The following is a 13,676-nucleotide window of genomic DNA, read 5'->3' on the forward strand; positions in this document are numbered from 1 at the left end:
TGAAATCGAGAAATAAAAATGCTATAACATTCATAACATCTAAACAACTATCTCAACTCAGTTATAGTCTATCAACACGAAGTCAAAACATCAACCGGCGGCGTAGCGATTGAAAATCGGGAACCGACGCGGTATCGAATTCATTTCTAATCAATTCAGTCATTCGTATCACCTATATCAGCTGAATTCATCATTCAATTCATCATATCAGCAGCTAAATATATCAAATTTAAGCTGGACATCACAACAAGTTCATTCCTTAGTTCATTTTCAATCCAGCTTCGATATATAACGGCATACGAATTCAATAACACAAACATCAAGTCATAATCTGATCTCTGCCAAATTTCATTCTTCAAAACATGCCGAGATAACAAAATACTTACATCAAATCGAAGGCCTTGTCTCAAGGATTCCAGAACATCTTTCGGAATTGAAATCGGACGAGCGAAACAAAAGTTATGGCGATTTGAAACTCAAAACGAAAAAGGAATAAGAGGGGTTCGGCTTCCTCTTTCGAATTTTCTGAATAATTCTGAATACACAAAACATATACACGTAGCATGCTGATAATCTGATTCATAATCTGATATGTATTGCATAAATTTCAATTTAGTCCCTCAAGTCTTCAGTAATTGCAATTCAGTCCTCGGCCTTCTTTTTAATTCAATTTTAATCCAAAATAATTTAAGAATATTAGAATTAAAATCAAAACTCTAAATATTCCCAAATTAAATACACTCGGATTAAAATTAAATAAATTTGGATTAAATCAATAATCCCGGCCTTTTGCACTTTAGCCCTCGAATCTTCGATATTTTCAAATCAACCCCTGGTCGGATTTCATCTTCAAATACATCTTCTTTAATTTCCGAAATATGGAATTTAATATCAAATTCCATAAATATTCAAATCAAATATTTATTCTTTTAATTTAAGAATTCTCGGAATTTAATTCTCAAAATCCGTCAATTCTCAAATTAAATATTTTCGGCTCGAAAATTAAATCTATCATTTCCATAAATTCTCAAATCAATATTAGCCCATAATATGGAATTTAATTCTCAAATCCCATAATTAATAATTTAATATTTTCGGGCCTTACAATTCCTCCCCTCTAAGAAATGATTTCGTCCTCGAAATCGTATTCATCCGGAATATCAAATATTCTCACATCATCTTTCAATCGCATGTCAGATTATTACTTCGAATTTGCTTCTATTCTCTTGTAATCAGTATTTATTCAGTTGTACTTTAAGTCATTGAAAAGAATTCGTTCTGAGCTGTTTTTTTCTTCAATCAAAGATTTGTCGACTAATCGACTTAACTCAAAATCTTTTCGACATCTATCTCAACTAATTAAAGTACATCGGAAGAATCTTCTGATACTTCCTTCTCTTATTCCCATGGAACAAATCAGATCCATTATATCAAACTGAAAAGATTAAATCGTTCAATCGAATCATCAATTCCATCTGATATCTCAGTCAGTGATATTCAACTTCAGTAACGATTTGTTTCTTTCTCGATATCATTCTATGCTATGCTCCGCATAGAAGATATATCAAGTCTACACTGTTATTCTCTTTATCGCTTCAAAATCAGTATTCACATTCATATTCTGAATCTGTAAATTAAACTCTGCTATTTCTCTATTCTGAATTGAATGATGTTTCAAGAATAACTTTTCCACTTAACTAATCAGTTTCAGCTTCAAAAGTTATATCTATCATTCAATTACTAATTCTGGTTCATCTTCTCTGCTTTCAGTCCATACAGATTCATATTCATCATCCTTGTGTTCCTCAAATCACATCTGATCTGCTGTTAACAAATCATGTCTGATCTGATATCATATACTTCAGTAGTATCATTCCAACACAAAGAAATCGGATTTCTTTTCATCATATCATTATCTCAAAATTGATTCATTAGCTGTTACAGGAATTATAATCATCAAATGGCAACACATCAAGACAAGTAATACCGAATCAGGTATTAAAGTTCTGAAAATATTCTCAATATCCGGAAAATCAACTCAGATAATCCATCAATCGACAAATGGTATAATGCAATCACATATAACCAACTCTCAGAACATCAATCCATCAATCGCTGCCACATCTGTTGAATAATTCTAAAGTCTTACTCCTGACAATAGATTGTAATTATTCCTGTAATTCATCATATCTCTGTCTTCTTCACAGATCTGAATCGATAGCTGTTATTCACATCTCATATAGTGTATTCCATAAATCTAATTAGTCTATTCGGATTATTTTGTAATCAGAGTTTATGTTGTATTCACAGTTTTCAACGTATTCAGAACTGTTGATAATCGGTATCATATCAGATAAAATTTCATTCTCGAAATTCAATTCATCTTCTCTGATTATTCTTCCAATTCAACAATAATATTTTGTACATTTACCTCAAAAAGTACTCAAAGTCTTCGAATCATCTGTATTACAATGTAATAGTAAACCCAATGTTTCAATCTGAGACATTATTTCTTGGCTTATTGTTCGTCTTACAACGAATCTAATCACAATTCAGTGATTGGATCATACAGAAAGACCATTGTATACTGTAATCTCAATCAATCTGTTCATAACTACCACTTGTTTACATCATCTATACTGTTTCATCTTGATAGTTTCGCAAAATATTATTTCAAATCACAATCTCGTAACAATTCTGGAGTTTCTAAACTATCACTGAACTCATCTGGTCAACGATTTTCAAATTCATCGGAAACTCTCTGTACGTTTAACTTCGAAAACGTACTAATTCTGTTACTTCTATTTGCTTTATCGTCTGATAAAACAATTATCTGATGAATACCAAATTCATTGTTGTGCATTTTCTTCCAAATCTGATATTTCTTTTCAGAAATATCAGGCACAATCAAATAATCAATCATAATAGAATTCATTCATTCTGATCTGAGGCTTCAATTCATATCTCTATATGGTATTCTGTACTGAATTCTCATCGCTTCAGTTGCTTTCTATGTTTATTTCATCCTCTGAACAACTCTGGCTTGCTTTCAATCAAAATCATTCTGATTGGTCATATATTCATCTGAATATTCAAACCAAAATACACAAAATCTGAAATCAATTGATCGAATGCCTGTTTCATTCTTCATTTCTATTTCTAAATTAAATTCTAATAACTTGATCTCGTCTCAATGTACTTTAATCCTTTCAAATCAATTCTCACTTAATTTGGATTACAGCAATTCGGACTGTTTTCGTATCTATCTCGATACTTCAAGCTCATAAATTCAAAAGATCAATCAATCACACATTCATCTCTTCTCTTCGTTCTATTTCCCAAATCTCAATTGGAAATTCTATCAATTATGAGTCATAAATATTATCATATACTCAATGTATACATCAATCAATTAGTGACTCTTGAAATTCATAATCAGGGAAACTCACTTAAGTCAAGATCATCCACAAAACAAGAATATGAATGATAATATGCTAAGTGAAAACAACTCACTAGCATCTTAACTCAAGACGAGTAGATCAAATCAGACTCTATAAAAAAAATAAGAGTCAATCAAAATCGATTGAGGTCGGTACCAAAACCTCAAAATCAATATCAAGAATTTCAAAAATCATGATTTTATGATGTAATAACTTCAGTAAAATCAAATAAAAGACTCATTTGTAACTGATTTTCATATCATCATCTATTTTGTAAACCTCAAAAGCAGTATTCAATTCATAAACTCATCAATTCTCTGATAAATTCCAGTTCACAACTGAAACTAAAGTCAAGAATCTTACTGAAATATATCTGTAATCTCTATTCATTAGCATACTTATCAATGCTAATTAGATCTTAAACATATCTAGTGCATCGAATATACTGATTTCGGAATATTTCTGTAATTAAACATCATATATCGAACCGAAATCATAGAATCTTAATTCGAGATTCTATATCATCATATTCAATTGCACATTATGTTCTTCCTGATCTAATTTAATCGTTTCTTATCATCAATTCTTTTACTCATCTGTATTCAATTATTGCATCATCATCTATCATGCAACATAAACAGATATTTCAATACGAACAAAAATCATCTTCAGTTTCAGTTCATCGAAACAATAGTTCCATTCTTCAGTTCAATTCACACAATCTCTTCTCTGATACAGAGGTGATCATATAATAAGCTTTCAGCTATCATGAATCTATTGCACCAACAATAAACAGGTCAAAACAAAATAAATCTGTTACCTGAAATTTCATTCTCAGGTGCAATTTCATTCTGATTCTCTGTATACTTCTGGAATAGAAATTGTAGCTAAATATGTGTTTTTCCCACACCGTAGCATCTTTACAATTTCAGTCCTTTTGCTTCATCATTCAGCTTCAGTTCTATTAAACAAGATTATATCTTTCATAACATACTTCAGTCATCAGCATTTATTCAGACATATTCTTCGAATTCAAGCCATAATGACACAACTCAATCTTGAGCTTTATTATTATCATCCACAATTCAAAGAATCATAGTAAGCTTGCAAAGTCTAATAAAACATTCTTCAATATTAAAAATATTCAACTTCGAGATGGTATAGTTTTCTTTCTCATCATTTCTATCTGTTGTGGCAAAGAACTATAAACAAAAATCATGTTCTAAGAACTTACCAACAAATTAATATACCTCTGTTCTTTCATCATTTTCTCTGTCAAAATCTATCAGCTGGTTGCTAGGTCTTGAAGTTGGTAGACAGTCAATCTGATACGATATTCATCTGTATCTGTCAGGTATTTGAACAACTGATCAAGGACTTCAGGCCAACTTCTACCTGCAATACATCTATTCATTCGCTGATATGCAGTTCTGTTCTGTTCAATCAGAGATATTTTATTCAGCTGAGCAATAATATAGTTCTGTTCAATCGGACCATACCATTCGGTTCAGTCTGGCCATACAACTCTGTCAGTCTGGGGTGCTTACATCACCCAAAGAACACTATTCTCTTCTATTCTGGGTGCTTACATCACCCGGGGAAATTCTTATAATAACATCGATAAGAATTTGAAACTTTACAAATCAGTAAATTAATCAATTCAATTTCAAAGGTAGATCAAGAGTACATGCAATTTATTAAATCATCGAATCAAATACTGCATAATCATGCAATACTATAAATGCATGTGACTCACTCTACCCCGCTCAGCTTCTATCTCAGTCCAGAACCTACGCTTTGATACCACCTGTTGTGGGGACCTCGGGTTGCTAATCTTGTTTTAGGGCAGCTAATTATTAATTAAACAATTAATCAAACAATTAAAGAATAATAAATTAAGAGCAGAAATTTTTTTTTTTTAAAACTCAGAGCCTCGCTCGATCGGGCAAAGTCAGCCGATCGAGCGAGCAAAATATCACATTCTCGGGTCTGCACATATAATGGCCTCGCTCGATCCGGCAAAGTTAGCCGATCGAGCGAGCCATGAATCAAAACTCTCGGTGTGCCCAATTACTTGCCGCGCTCGATCCTACAAATTCTCAGGATCGAGCGTGCCTCTTGTTCCAAAATTTCTGCAGAATCTGTTTGCTGACAAACCTTGAAACATTGGCAAGATCCTTCAAATAAATTCAAGTCTATACATGATATAACATCTGAGAACATGCATATATTCATATACGAAGTCTCTGGCATCAAAACATGCGTTGAATACATCAATTCGAATAACATAATAGACATCAATTGAGCAAGCTACACAAAGACTCAAATGTGAGCTTCAAGTCTATAAGTTCATATCAAGTTTGATGCTATCTAACTACCATTCTTCTGCTTAAAACCCGAGTCCACACTTGCTAAGTCTCGCTCCCAATCTGTCAATGTCGTCTCAACAAAGCTCCTGTCCCACCTGTTGCAATGCACACATACAAAACAAAGCAACAGCCGGATAAACTCCGGTGAGAAATCATTCTCAGTATAATCGACATATAAATGCGTTAAATAAATTCATATCAACTCTAAACATATCAACTCAAGAATAGAGTAAAAATAACGCATATATCGACTCAACTTCAACTCAAGACTCAATTTATATAGCGCGCTTATCTCAAAAATTGATTCTTATCACTTCATTTCCATCAAGATTCGTAACCGATCTTGACATGAATATCCATTTATCGTAGCCATTCCGGGCTAGAAATAAGGTTAACCGCAACCTTGGCATAGAATCAATTCAATATACAATCATATCAAAAGCAATAAAGATCCACTACCTGTGATGGATCGACAATAACATAAGTTCTACCTCAAGAACAAATACTTAAACAAGTATGTGGTCTGTTCGGGATAACTCAAGAATAGTCATTCTTGAGTTTCACAGTCTCTGACTCACGATGTCGTCATTATACCTTTCATTCTTGAGTTGACGATGTTCCACATCTGGATAGGAAGTACCACAACTCATAGCAAATCTGCTCATTCAATCATCAATCATCTTCACTCACATTCGCTTCCATCTTGATCACTTCTTCTTCGGTTTCAAGTTGAGGTTCTTGAGTCAATAGTCTCCTATTAAACTCTGAAACATATCATCAAAACATGTATATCAAACCTCATTCTATTCAATAATTTCAGAATTGAATCAAAATCATCAATATAGATTCAATCAACATCATTTCAAACTTCAACTTCTTCTTATTCGATATAACTCAGAGTCTTGAATCGTTAGCCTTCGAAACTCAACTGAAATCGAGAAATAAAAATGCTATAACATTCATAACATCTAAACAACTATCTCAACTCAGTTATAGGCTATCAACACGAAGTCAAAACATCAACCGGCGGCGTAGCGATTGAAAATCGGGAACCGACGCGGTATCGAATTCATTTCTAATCAATTCTGTCATTCGTATCACCTATATCAGCTGAATTCATCATTCAATTCATCATTTCAGCAACTAAATATATCAAATGTAAGCTGGACATCACAACAAGTTCATTCCTTAGTTCATTTTCAATCCAGCTTCGATATATAACGGCATACGAATTCAATAACACAAACATCAAGTCATAATCTGATCTCTGCCAAATTTTGTTCTTCAAAACATGTCGAGATAACAAAATACTTACATCAAATCGAAGGCCTCATTGCAAGGATTCCAGGACATCTTTCGGAATTGAAATCGGACGAGCGAAACAAAAGTTATGGCGATTTGAAACTCAAAACGAAAAAGGAATAAAAGGGGTTCGGCTTCCTCTTTCGAATTTTCTGAATAATTCTGAATACACAAAACATATACACGTAGCATGCTGATAATCTGATTCATAATCTGATATGTATTGCATAAATTGCAATTTAGTCCCTCAAGTCTTCAGTAATTGCAATTCAGTCATCGGCCTTTTTTTTAATTCAATTTCAATCCAAAATAATTTAAGAGTAGTAGAATTAAAATCGAAACTTTAAATATTCCCAAATTAAATACACTCAGATTAAAATTAAATAAATTCGAATTAAATCAATAATCCCGGCCTTTTGCACTTTAGCCCTCGAATCTTCGATATTTTCAAATCAACCCCTGGTCGGGTTTCATCTTCAAATACATCTTCTTTAATTTCCGAAATATGGAATTTAATCTCAAATTCCATAAATATTCAAATCAAATATTTATTCTTTTAATTTAAGAATTCTCGGAATTTAATTCTCAAAATCCGTCAATTCTCAAATTAAATATTTTCGGCTCAGAAATTAAATCTATCATTTTCATAACTTCTCAAATCAATATTAGCCCATAATATGGAATTTAATTCTCAAATCCCATAATTAATAATTTAATATTTTCGGGCCTTACAAGAGTAACATGCCTCCTCCTTCCCGTGCTTGCGTAATATGCTGGATAGCATATACCCGGCATGGTTATCCAAAGAGTTGGGGAGAAAACACGGTTTCCCCCCTTGAATCATAGCACAATCATCGGGTTCCCATAAACAAACTTTGTTCAAAAAGTCGCTGATTAATGCATCGGAAATGCCTGGTTTAACGACACACCATGCAACTATATCAAGACTCTGGACATGAGTGGCAGCAATAAGAAAGAGACAAGAAAAATAGAGTACTGCTTTGATTAAAAAACAAGCCATAACAGCTGTGAGATTGTTATGTTTTACTTTCGTGGGAGTATGGGAGATTAAATACTTGGTTTAGATGAGAGATGGTGGAGGTTTTTAATTAATTTAATTTTTTTAATCTTGTGGGAACGATATAAATGGGATTTTTTTTTTATTTCTTGGCCTTTTGTTTTCCTTTTTTTACAACCTGAATTTCAAAAAAAAAAAAACCTGAATTTATTACGTACCCAGCTGTCCTTAATTTATTAAGATGAATGTGGCAGTGATTTAAAATATAACCAATATTAGTGTAAATTTGATAGCTAACCATCAAGCCCCCATTTGGTTCCATCTCCGAAAACATCTAAATATTCGAATTACTTAAATCATACGAATAACTTGTTTCAAAATTACTTTGTTTAGATGAGAGATGGTTGAGGTTTTTAATTAATTTAATTTGGGAACGATATAAATGGGATTCTTTCTTTTTATTTTTTGGCCTTTTGTTTTCCTTTTTTTACAACCTGAATTTCAAAAAAAAAACCTGAATTTATTAATTAAGATGAATGTGGCAGTGATAAAAACAAGTTTAACTTTCAATGGTTATATGAAATTGTTGGTTTAAAAAAAAATCACATTGAAGAATTTGAAGATTCTGAAGATATTTTGTAGTCGTCGTTACTAAGTGTCCCCGTGCTGCTGTTCATGTTGAAGACATCAGAGACAACACTGTGAGAACTGTGTTGTTGAAGATCTTTACTGTCTCCTCAAATTTAGGATACGAGAGTTGCATCTGATTTCTTTTATACTCTGATTGTATTTTAGGATGCAAATTTGATTTCTCAAATTGTTGAAAAATTTAGGATTTAATGATTTTTCGTAAAATCACTAGGATTATCTTTGTAAGACTGATCTTACGTTTACTGGTGATATTTAGCCCTAAGGCACCCGCACGAGTTTTTATACTCGTGCAAAATTAATTTCTTGTGTTATTTATTTTTGTTTATTTTCCGCTGCCCTGTGTTTTCGTTGATGTTGTGACACCGCGGACAACACTGACTCTTTATTTTAACATACAATTAACAATAAGATTTCTGTCACACACCTTCATCGGCGAATCATCGAATTATATATGAAAAAGAAACAACATCGAATAATGGCCACCAATGCTAACCCGCCGTCATCAGTGGTTGGTTGCAATCCTCCCCTGTGAGTAGAGGCTTTTTAAGACAAAAAAAAAAAAAAAAAATCACTCGTAACTAAAATTTAATTAAAATCTTACCGTCGGCAAAGAGTATAAATGCGCAAAGCCAAGCTTATCAAAGCAACCACAGTGCCCAAAATGAGAATGAACTCGCTTCCATGGACGTGCTGTTTGTTAGCTCCATTTGTGTCTGGAATATGCAGCGTCGCATTGGGATACTCACAGTATTCATTCGGGTTCACAAATGTTATGGCTCCTATACCATCAGAGTAACATGCCTACTCTTTCCCGTGCTTGCGTAATATGCTGGATAGCATATACCCGGCATGGTTCTCCAAAGAGTTGGAAAGAAAACATGGTTTCCCCCCTTGAATCATAGCACAATCATCGGGTTCCCATAAACAAACTTTGTTCAAAAAGTCGCTGATTAATGCATCGGAAATGCGTGGTTTAACGACACACCATGCAACTATATCAAGACTCTGGACATGAGTGGTAGCAATAAGAAAGAGACAAGAAAAATAAAGTACTGCTTTGATTAAAAAAACAAGCCATAACAGCTGTGAGATTGTTATGTTTTACTTTCGTGGGAGTATGGGAGATTAAATACTTGGTTTAGATGAGAGATGGTGGAGGTTTTTAATTAATTTAATTTTTTTAATCTCGTGGGAAAGATATAAATGGGATTCTTTCTTTTTATTTCTTGGCCTTTTGTTTTCCTTTTTTTACAACCTGAATTTCAAAAAAAAAAACCTGAATTTATTACGTACCCAGCTGTCCTTAATTTATTAAGATGAATATGGCAGTGATTTAAAATATAACCAATATTAGTGTAAATTTGATAGCTAACCATCAAGCCCCCATTTGGTTCCATCTCCGAAAACATCTAAATATTCGAATTACTTAAATCATACGAAATAACTTGTTTCAAAATTACTTTGTTTAGATAAGAGATGGTTGAGGTTTTAATTAATTTAATTTTTTTAATCTCGTGGGAACGATATAAATGAGATTCTTTCTTTTTATTTTTTGGCCTTTTGTTTTCCTTTTTTTACAACCTGAATTTTTTTTTAAAAAAAACCTGAATTTATTAATTAAGATGAATGTGGCAGTGATAAAAACAAGTTTAACTTTCAATGGTTATATGAAATTGTTGGTTTAAAAAAAAATTACATTGAAGAATTCGAAGATTCTGAAGATATTTTGTAGTCGTCGTTACTAAGTGTCCCCGTGCTGCCGTTCGTATTGAAGACATCAGAGACAATACTGTGGGAACTGTGTTATTGAAGATCTTTACTGTCTCTTCAAATTAGGCTACGGGAGTTGCATTTGATTTCTTTTATACTCTGATTGTATTTTAGGATGCAAATTTGATTTCTCAACTTGTTGAGAAATTTAGGATTTAATGATTTTTCGTAAAATCACTAGGATTATCTTTGTAAGACTGATCTTACGTTTACTGGTGATATTTAGCCCTAAGGCACCCGCACGAGTTTTTATACTCGTGCAAAATTAATTTCTTGTGTTATTTATTTTTATTTATTTTCCGCTGCCCTGTGTTGTCGTTGATGTTGTGACACCGCGGACAACACTGACTCTTTATTTTAACCTACAATTAACAATACGATTTCTGTCACACACCTTCATCGGTGAATCATCGAATTATATATGAAAAAGAAACAACGTCGAATAATGGCCACCAATGCTAACCCGCTGTCATCAGCGGTTGGTTGCAATCCACCCCTGTGAGTAGAGGGTTTTTAAGACAAAAAAAAAAAAAAAAATCACCCGTAACTAAAATTTAATGAAAATCTTACCGTCGGCAAAGAGTATAAATGCGCAAAGCCAAGCTTATCAAAGCAACCACAGTGCCCAAAATGAGAATGAACTTGCTTCCATGGACATGCTGTTTGTTAGCTCCATTTGTGTCTGGAATATGCAGCGTTGCATTGGGATACTCACAGTATTCATTCGGGTTCACAAATGTTATGGCTCCTATACCATCAGAGTAACATGCCTCCTCCTTCCCGTGCTTGCGTAATATGCTGGATAGCATATACCCGGCATGGTTATCGAAAGAGTTGGGGAGAAAACACGGTTTCCCCCCTTGAATCATAGCACAATCATCGGGTTCCCATAAACAAACTTTGTTCAAAAAGTCGCTGATTAATGCATCGGAAATTCCTGGTTTAACGACACACCATGCAACTATATCAAGACTCTGGACATGAGTGGCATCAATAAGAAATAGACAAGAAAAATAGAGTACTGCTTTGATTAAAAAACAAGCCATAACAGCTGTGAGATTGTTATGTTTTACTTTCGTGGGAGTAAGGGAGATTAAATACTTGGTTTAGATGAGAGATGGTGGAGGTTTTTAATTAATTTAAGTTTTTTAATCTCATGGGAACGATATAAATGGGATTCTTTCTTTTTATTTCTTGGCCTTTTGTTTTTCTTTTTTTACAACCTGAATTTCAAAAAAAAAAAAAAAAACCTGAATTTATTACGTACCCAGTTGTCCTTAATTTATTAAGATGAATGTGGCAGTGATTTAAAATATAACCAATATTAGTGTAAATTTGATAGCTAACCATCAAGCCCCCATTTGGTTCCATCTCCGAAAACATCTAAATATTCGAATTACTTAAATAATACGAAATAACTTGTTTCAAAATTACTTTGTTTAGATGAGAGATGGTTGAGGTTTTTAATTAATTTAATTTTTTTAATCTCGTGGGAACAATATAAATGAGATTCTTTCTTTTTATTTTTTGGCCTTTTGTTTTCCTTTTTTTACAACCTGAATTTCAAAAAAAAAACCTGAATTTATTAATTAAGATGAATGTGGCAGTGATAAAAACAAGTTTAACTTTCAATGGTTATATGAAATTGTTGGTTTAAAAAAAAATCACATTGAAGAATTCGAAAATTCTGAAGATATTTTGTAGTCGTCGTTACTAAGAGTCCCCGTGCTGCCGTTCGTGTTGAAGAAATCAGAGACAACACTGTGGGAACTGTGTTGTTGAAGATCTTTACTGTCTCTTCAAATTTAGGCTACGGGAGTTGCATCTGATTTCTTTTATACTCTGATTGTATTTTAGGATGCAAATTTGATTTCTCAACTTGTTGAGAAATTTAGGATTTAATGATTTTTCGTAAAATCACTAGGATTATCTTTGTAAGACTGATCTTACGTTTACTGGTGATATTTAGCCCTAAGGCACCCGCACGAGTTTTTATACTCGTGCAAAATTAATTTTTTGTGTTATTTATTTTTGTTTATTTTCCGATGCCCTGTGTTCTCGTTGATGTTGTGACACCGCGGACAACACTGACTCTTTATTTTAACATACAATTAACAATACCATTTCTGTCACACACCTTCATCGACGAATCATCGAATTATATATGAAAAAGAAACAACGTCGAATAATGGCCACCAATGCTAACCCGCCATCATCAGTGGTTGGTTGCAATCCTAACCTGTGAGTAGAGGGTTTTTAAGACAAAAAAAAAAATCACCCGTAACTAAAATTTAATGAAAATCTTACCATCGGCAAAGAGTATAAATGCGCAAAGCCAAGCTTATCAAAGCAAACACAGTGCCCAAAATGAGAATGAACTCGCTTCCATGGACATGCTGTTTGTTAGCTCCATTTGTGTCTGGAATATGCAGCGTCGCATTGGGATACTCACAGTATTCATTCGGGTTCACAAATGTTATGGCTCATATACCATCAGAGTCATGTATCTCATGAACCGTGTATTTCAGTCGTATTTAGATCAGTATATCATAGTGTTTATTGATGATATATTGATTTATTCGAGGAGCATAGACAGCACTTGCAGACAGCTTTGCAGACTTTGAGGGAGCATCGACTTTATGCGAAGGTCAGCAAGTGCGAGTTTTGGCTTGAACAGGTGGCATTTCTTGGCCATGTTGTTTCTAGAGACGGGGTAGCAGTGGATCAGTCTAAGGTAGAGGCAGTGCAAAATTGGGGGACTCGAAATAATGCATCGGAGATTCGCAGTTTCTTGGGTTTGGCAGGATACTACAGAAAGTTTATCAAGGGCTTTTCTTCTATTGCAGTGCCCTTGACATCCTTAACCAAGAAGAATGCGATGTTTGTGTGGAGTCCTGATTGCCAGAGGAGCTTTGACCAGTTGAAGGAAGCACTCACTTCTGCGCCAGTGTTGGCGATACCAGTAGCACACGAGGAGTTAGTAGTGTACACCGACGCGTCTAAGCTGGGTTTAGGCGCCATACTTATGCAGTGTGACAGAGTTATTGCGTATGCGTCAAGACAACTAAAAATTCATGAGCAGAATTATCCGACACATGATTTAGAGCTTGCAGCAGTAGTATTTGC

At 33.7% G+C, this 13,676-nt stretch overlaps 1 protein-coding gene across 1 annotated transcript; it reads right to left on the minus strand.

Moving 5' to 3' along the window:
* Positions 1–11,116: 11,116 nt before the first annotated feature.
* Positions 11,117–11,921, minus strand: LOC140894314 (glucan endo-1,3-beta-D-glucosidase-like). The gene is made up of 2 exons (XM_073302787.1): positions 11,898–11,921; positions 11,117–11,524 (listed from the first exon to the last, which is right to left on the minus strand). The coding sequence occupies exons 1-2, from the start codon at positions 11,919–11,921 to the stop codon at positions 11,117–11,119; spliced, it is 432 nt and encodes a 143-aa protein (XP_073158888.1).
* Between the last annotated feature and the right edge of the window lie 1,755 nt (positions 11,922–13,676).

This window comes from Henckelia pumila, chromosome 4, assembly GCF_033568475.1.
Source record: "Henckelia pumila isolate YLH828 chromosome 4, ASM3356847v2, whole genome shotgun sequence".
NCBI classification, from domain to species: Eukaryota; Viridiplantae; Streptophyta; class Magnoliopsida; order Lamiales; family Gesneriaceae; genus Henckelia; species Henckelia pumila.

Coding starts and splice junctions, on each gene's coding strand:
- LOC140894314 (XM_073302787.1), bottom strand. CDS start 11,921: ATGGAACCAAATGGGGGCTTGATG. Junction 11,525..11,897: donor AACCAAATGGGGGCTTGATG/GTTAGCTATCAA, acceptor ACTCATGTCCAG/AGTCTTGATATAGTTGCATG.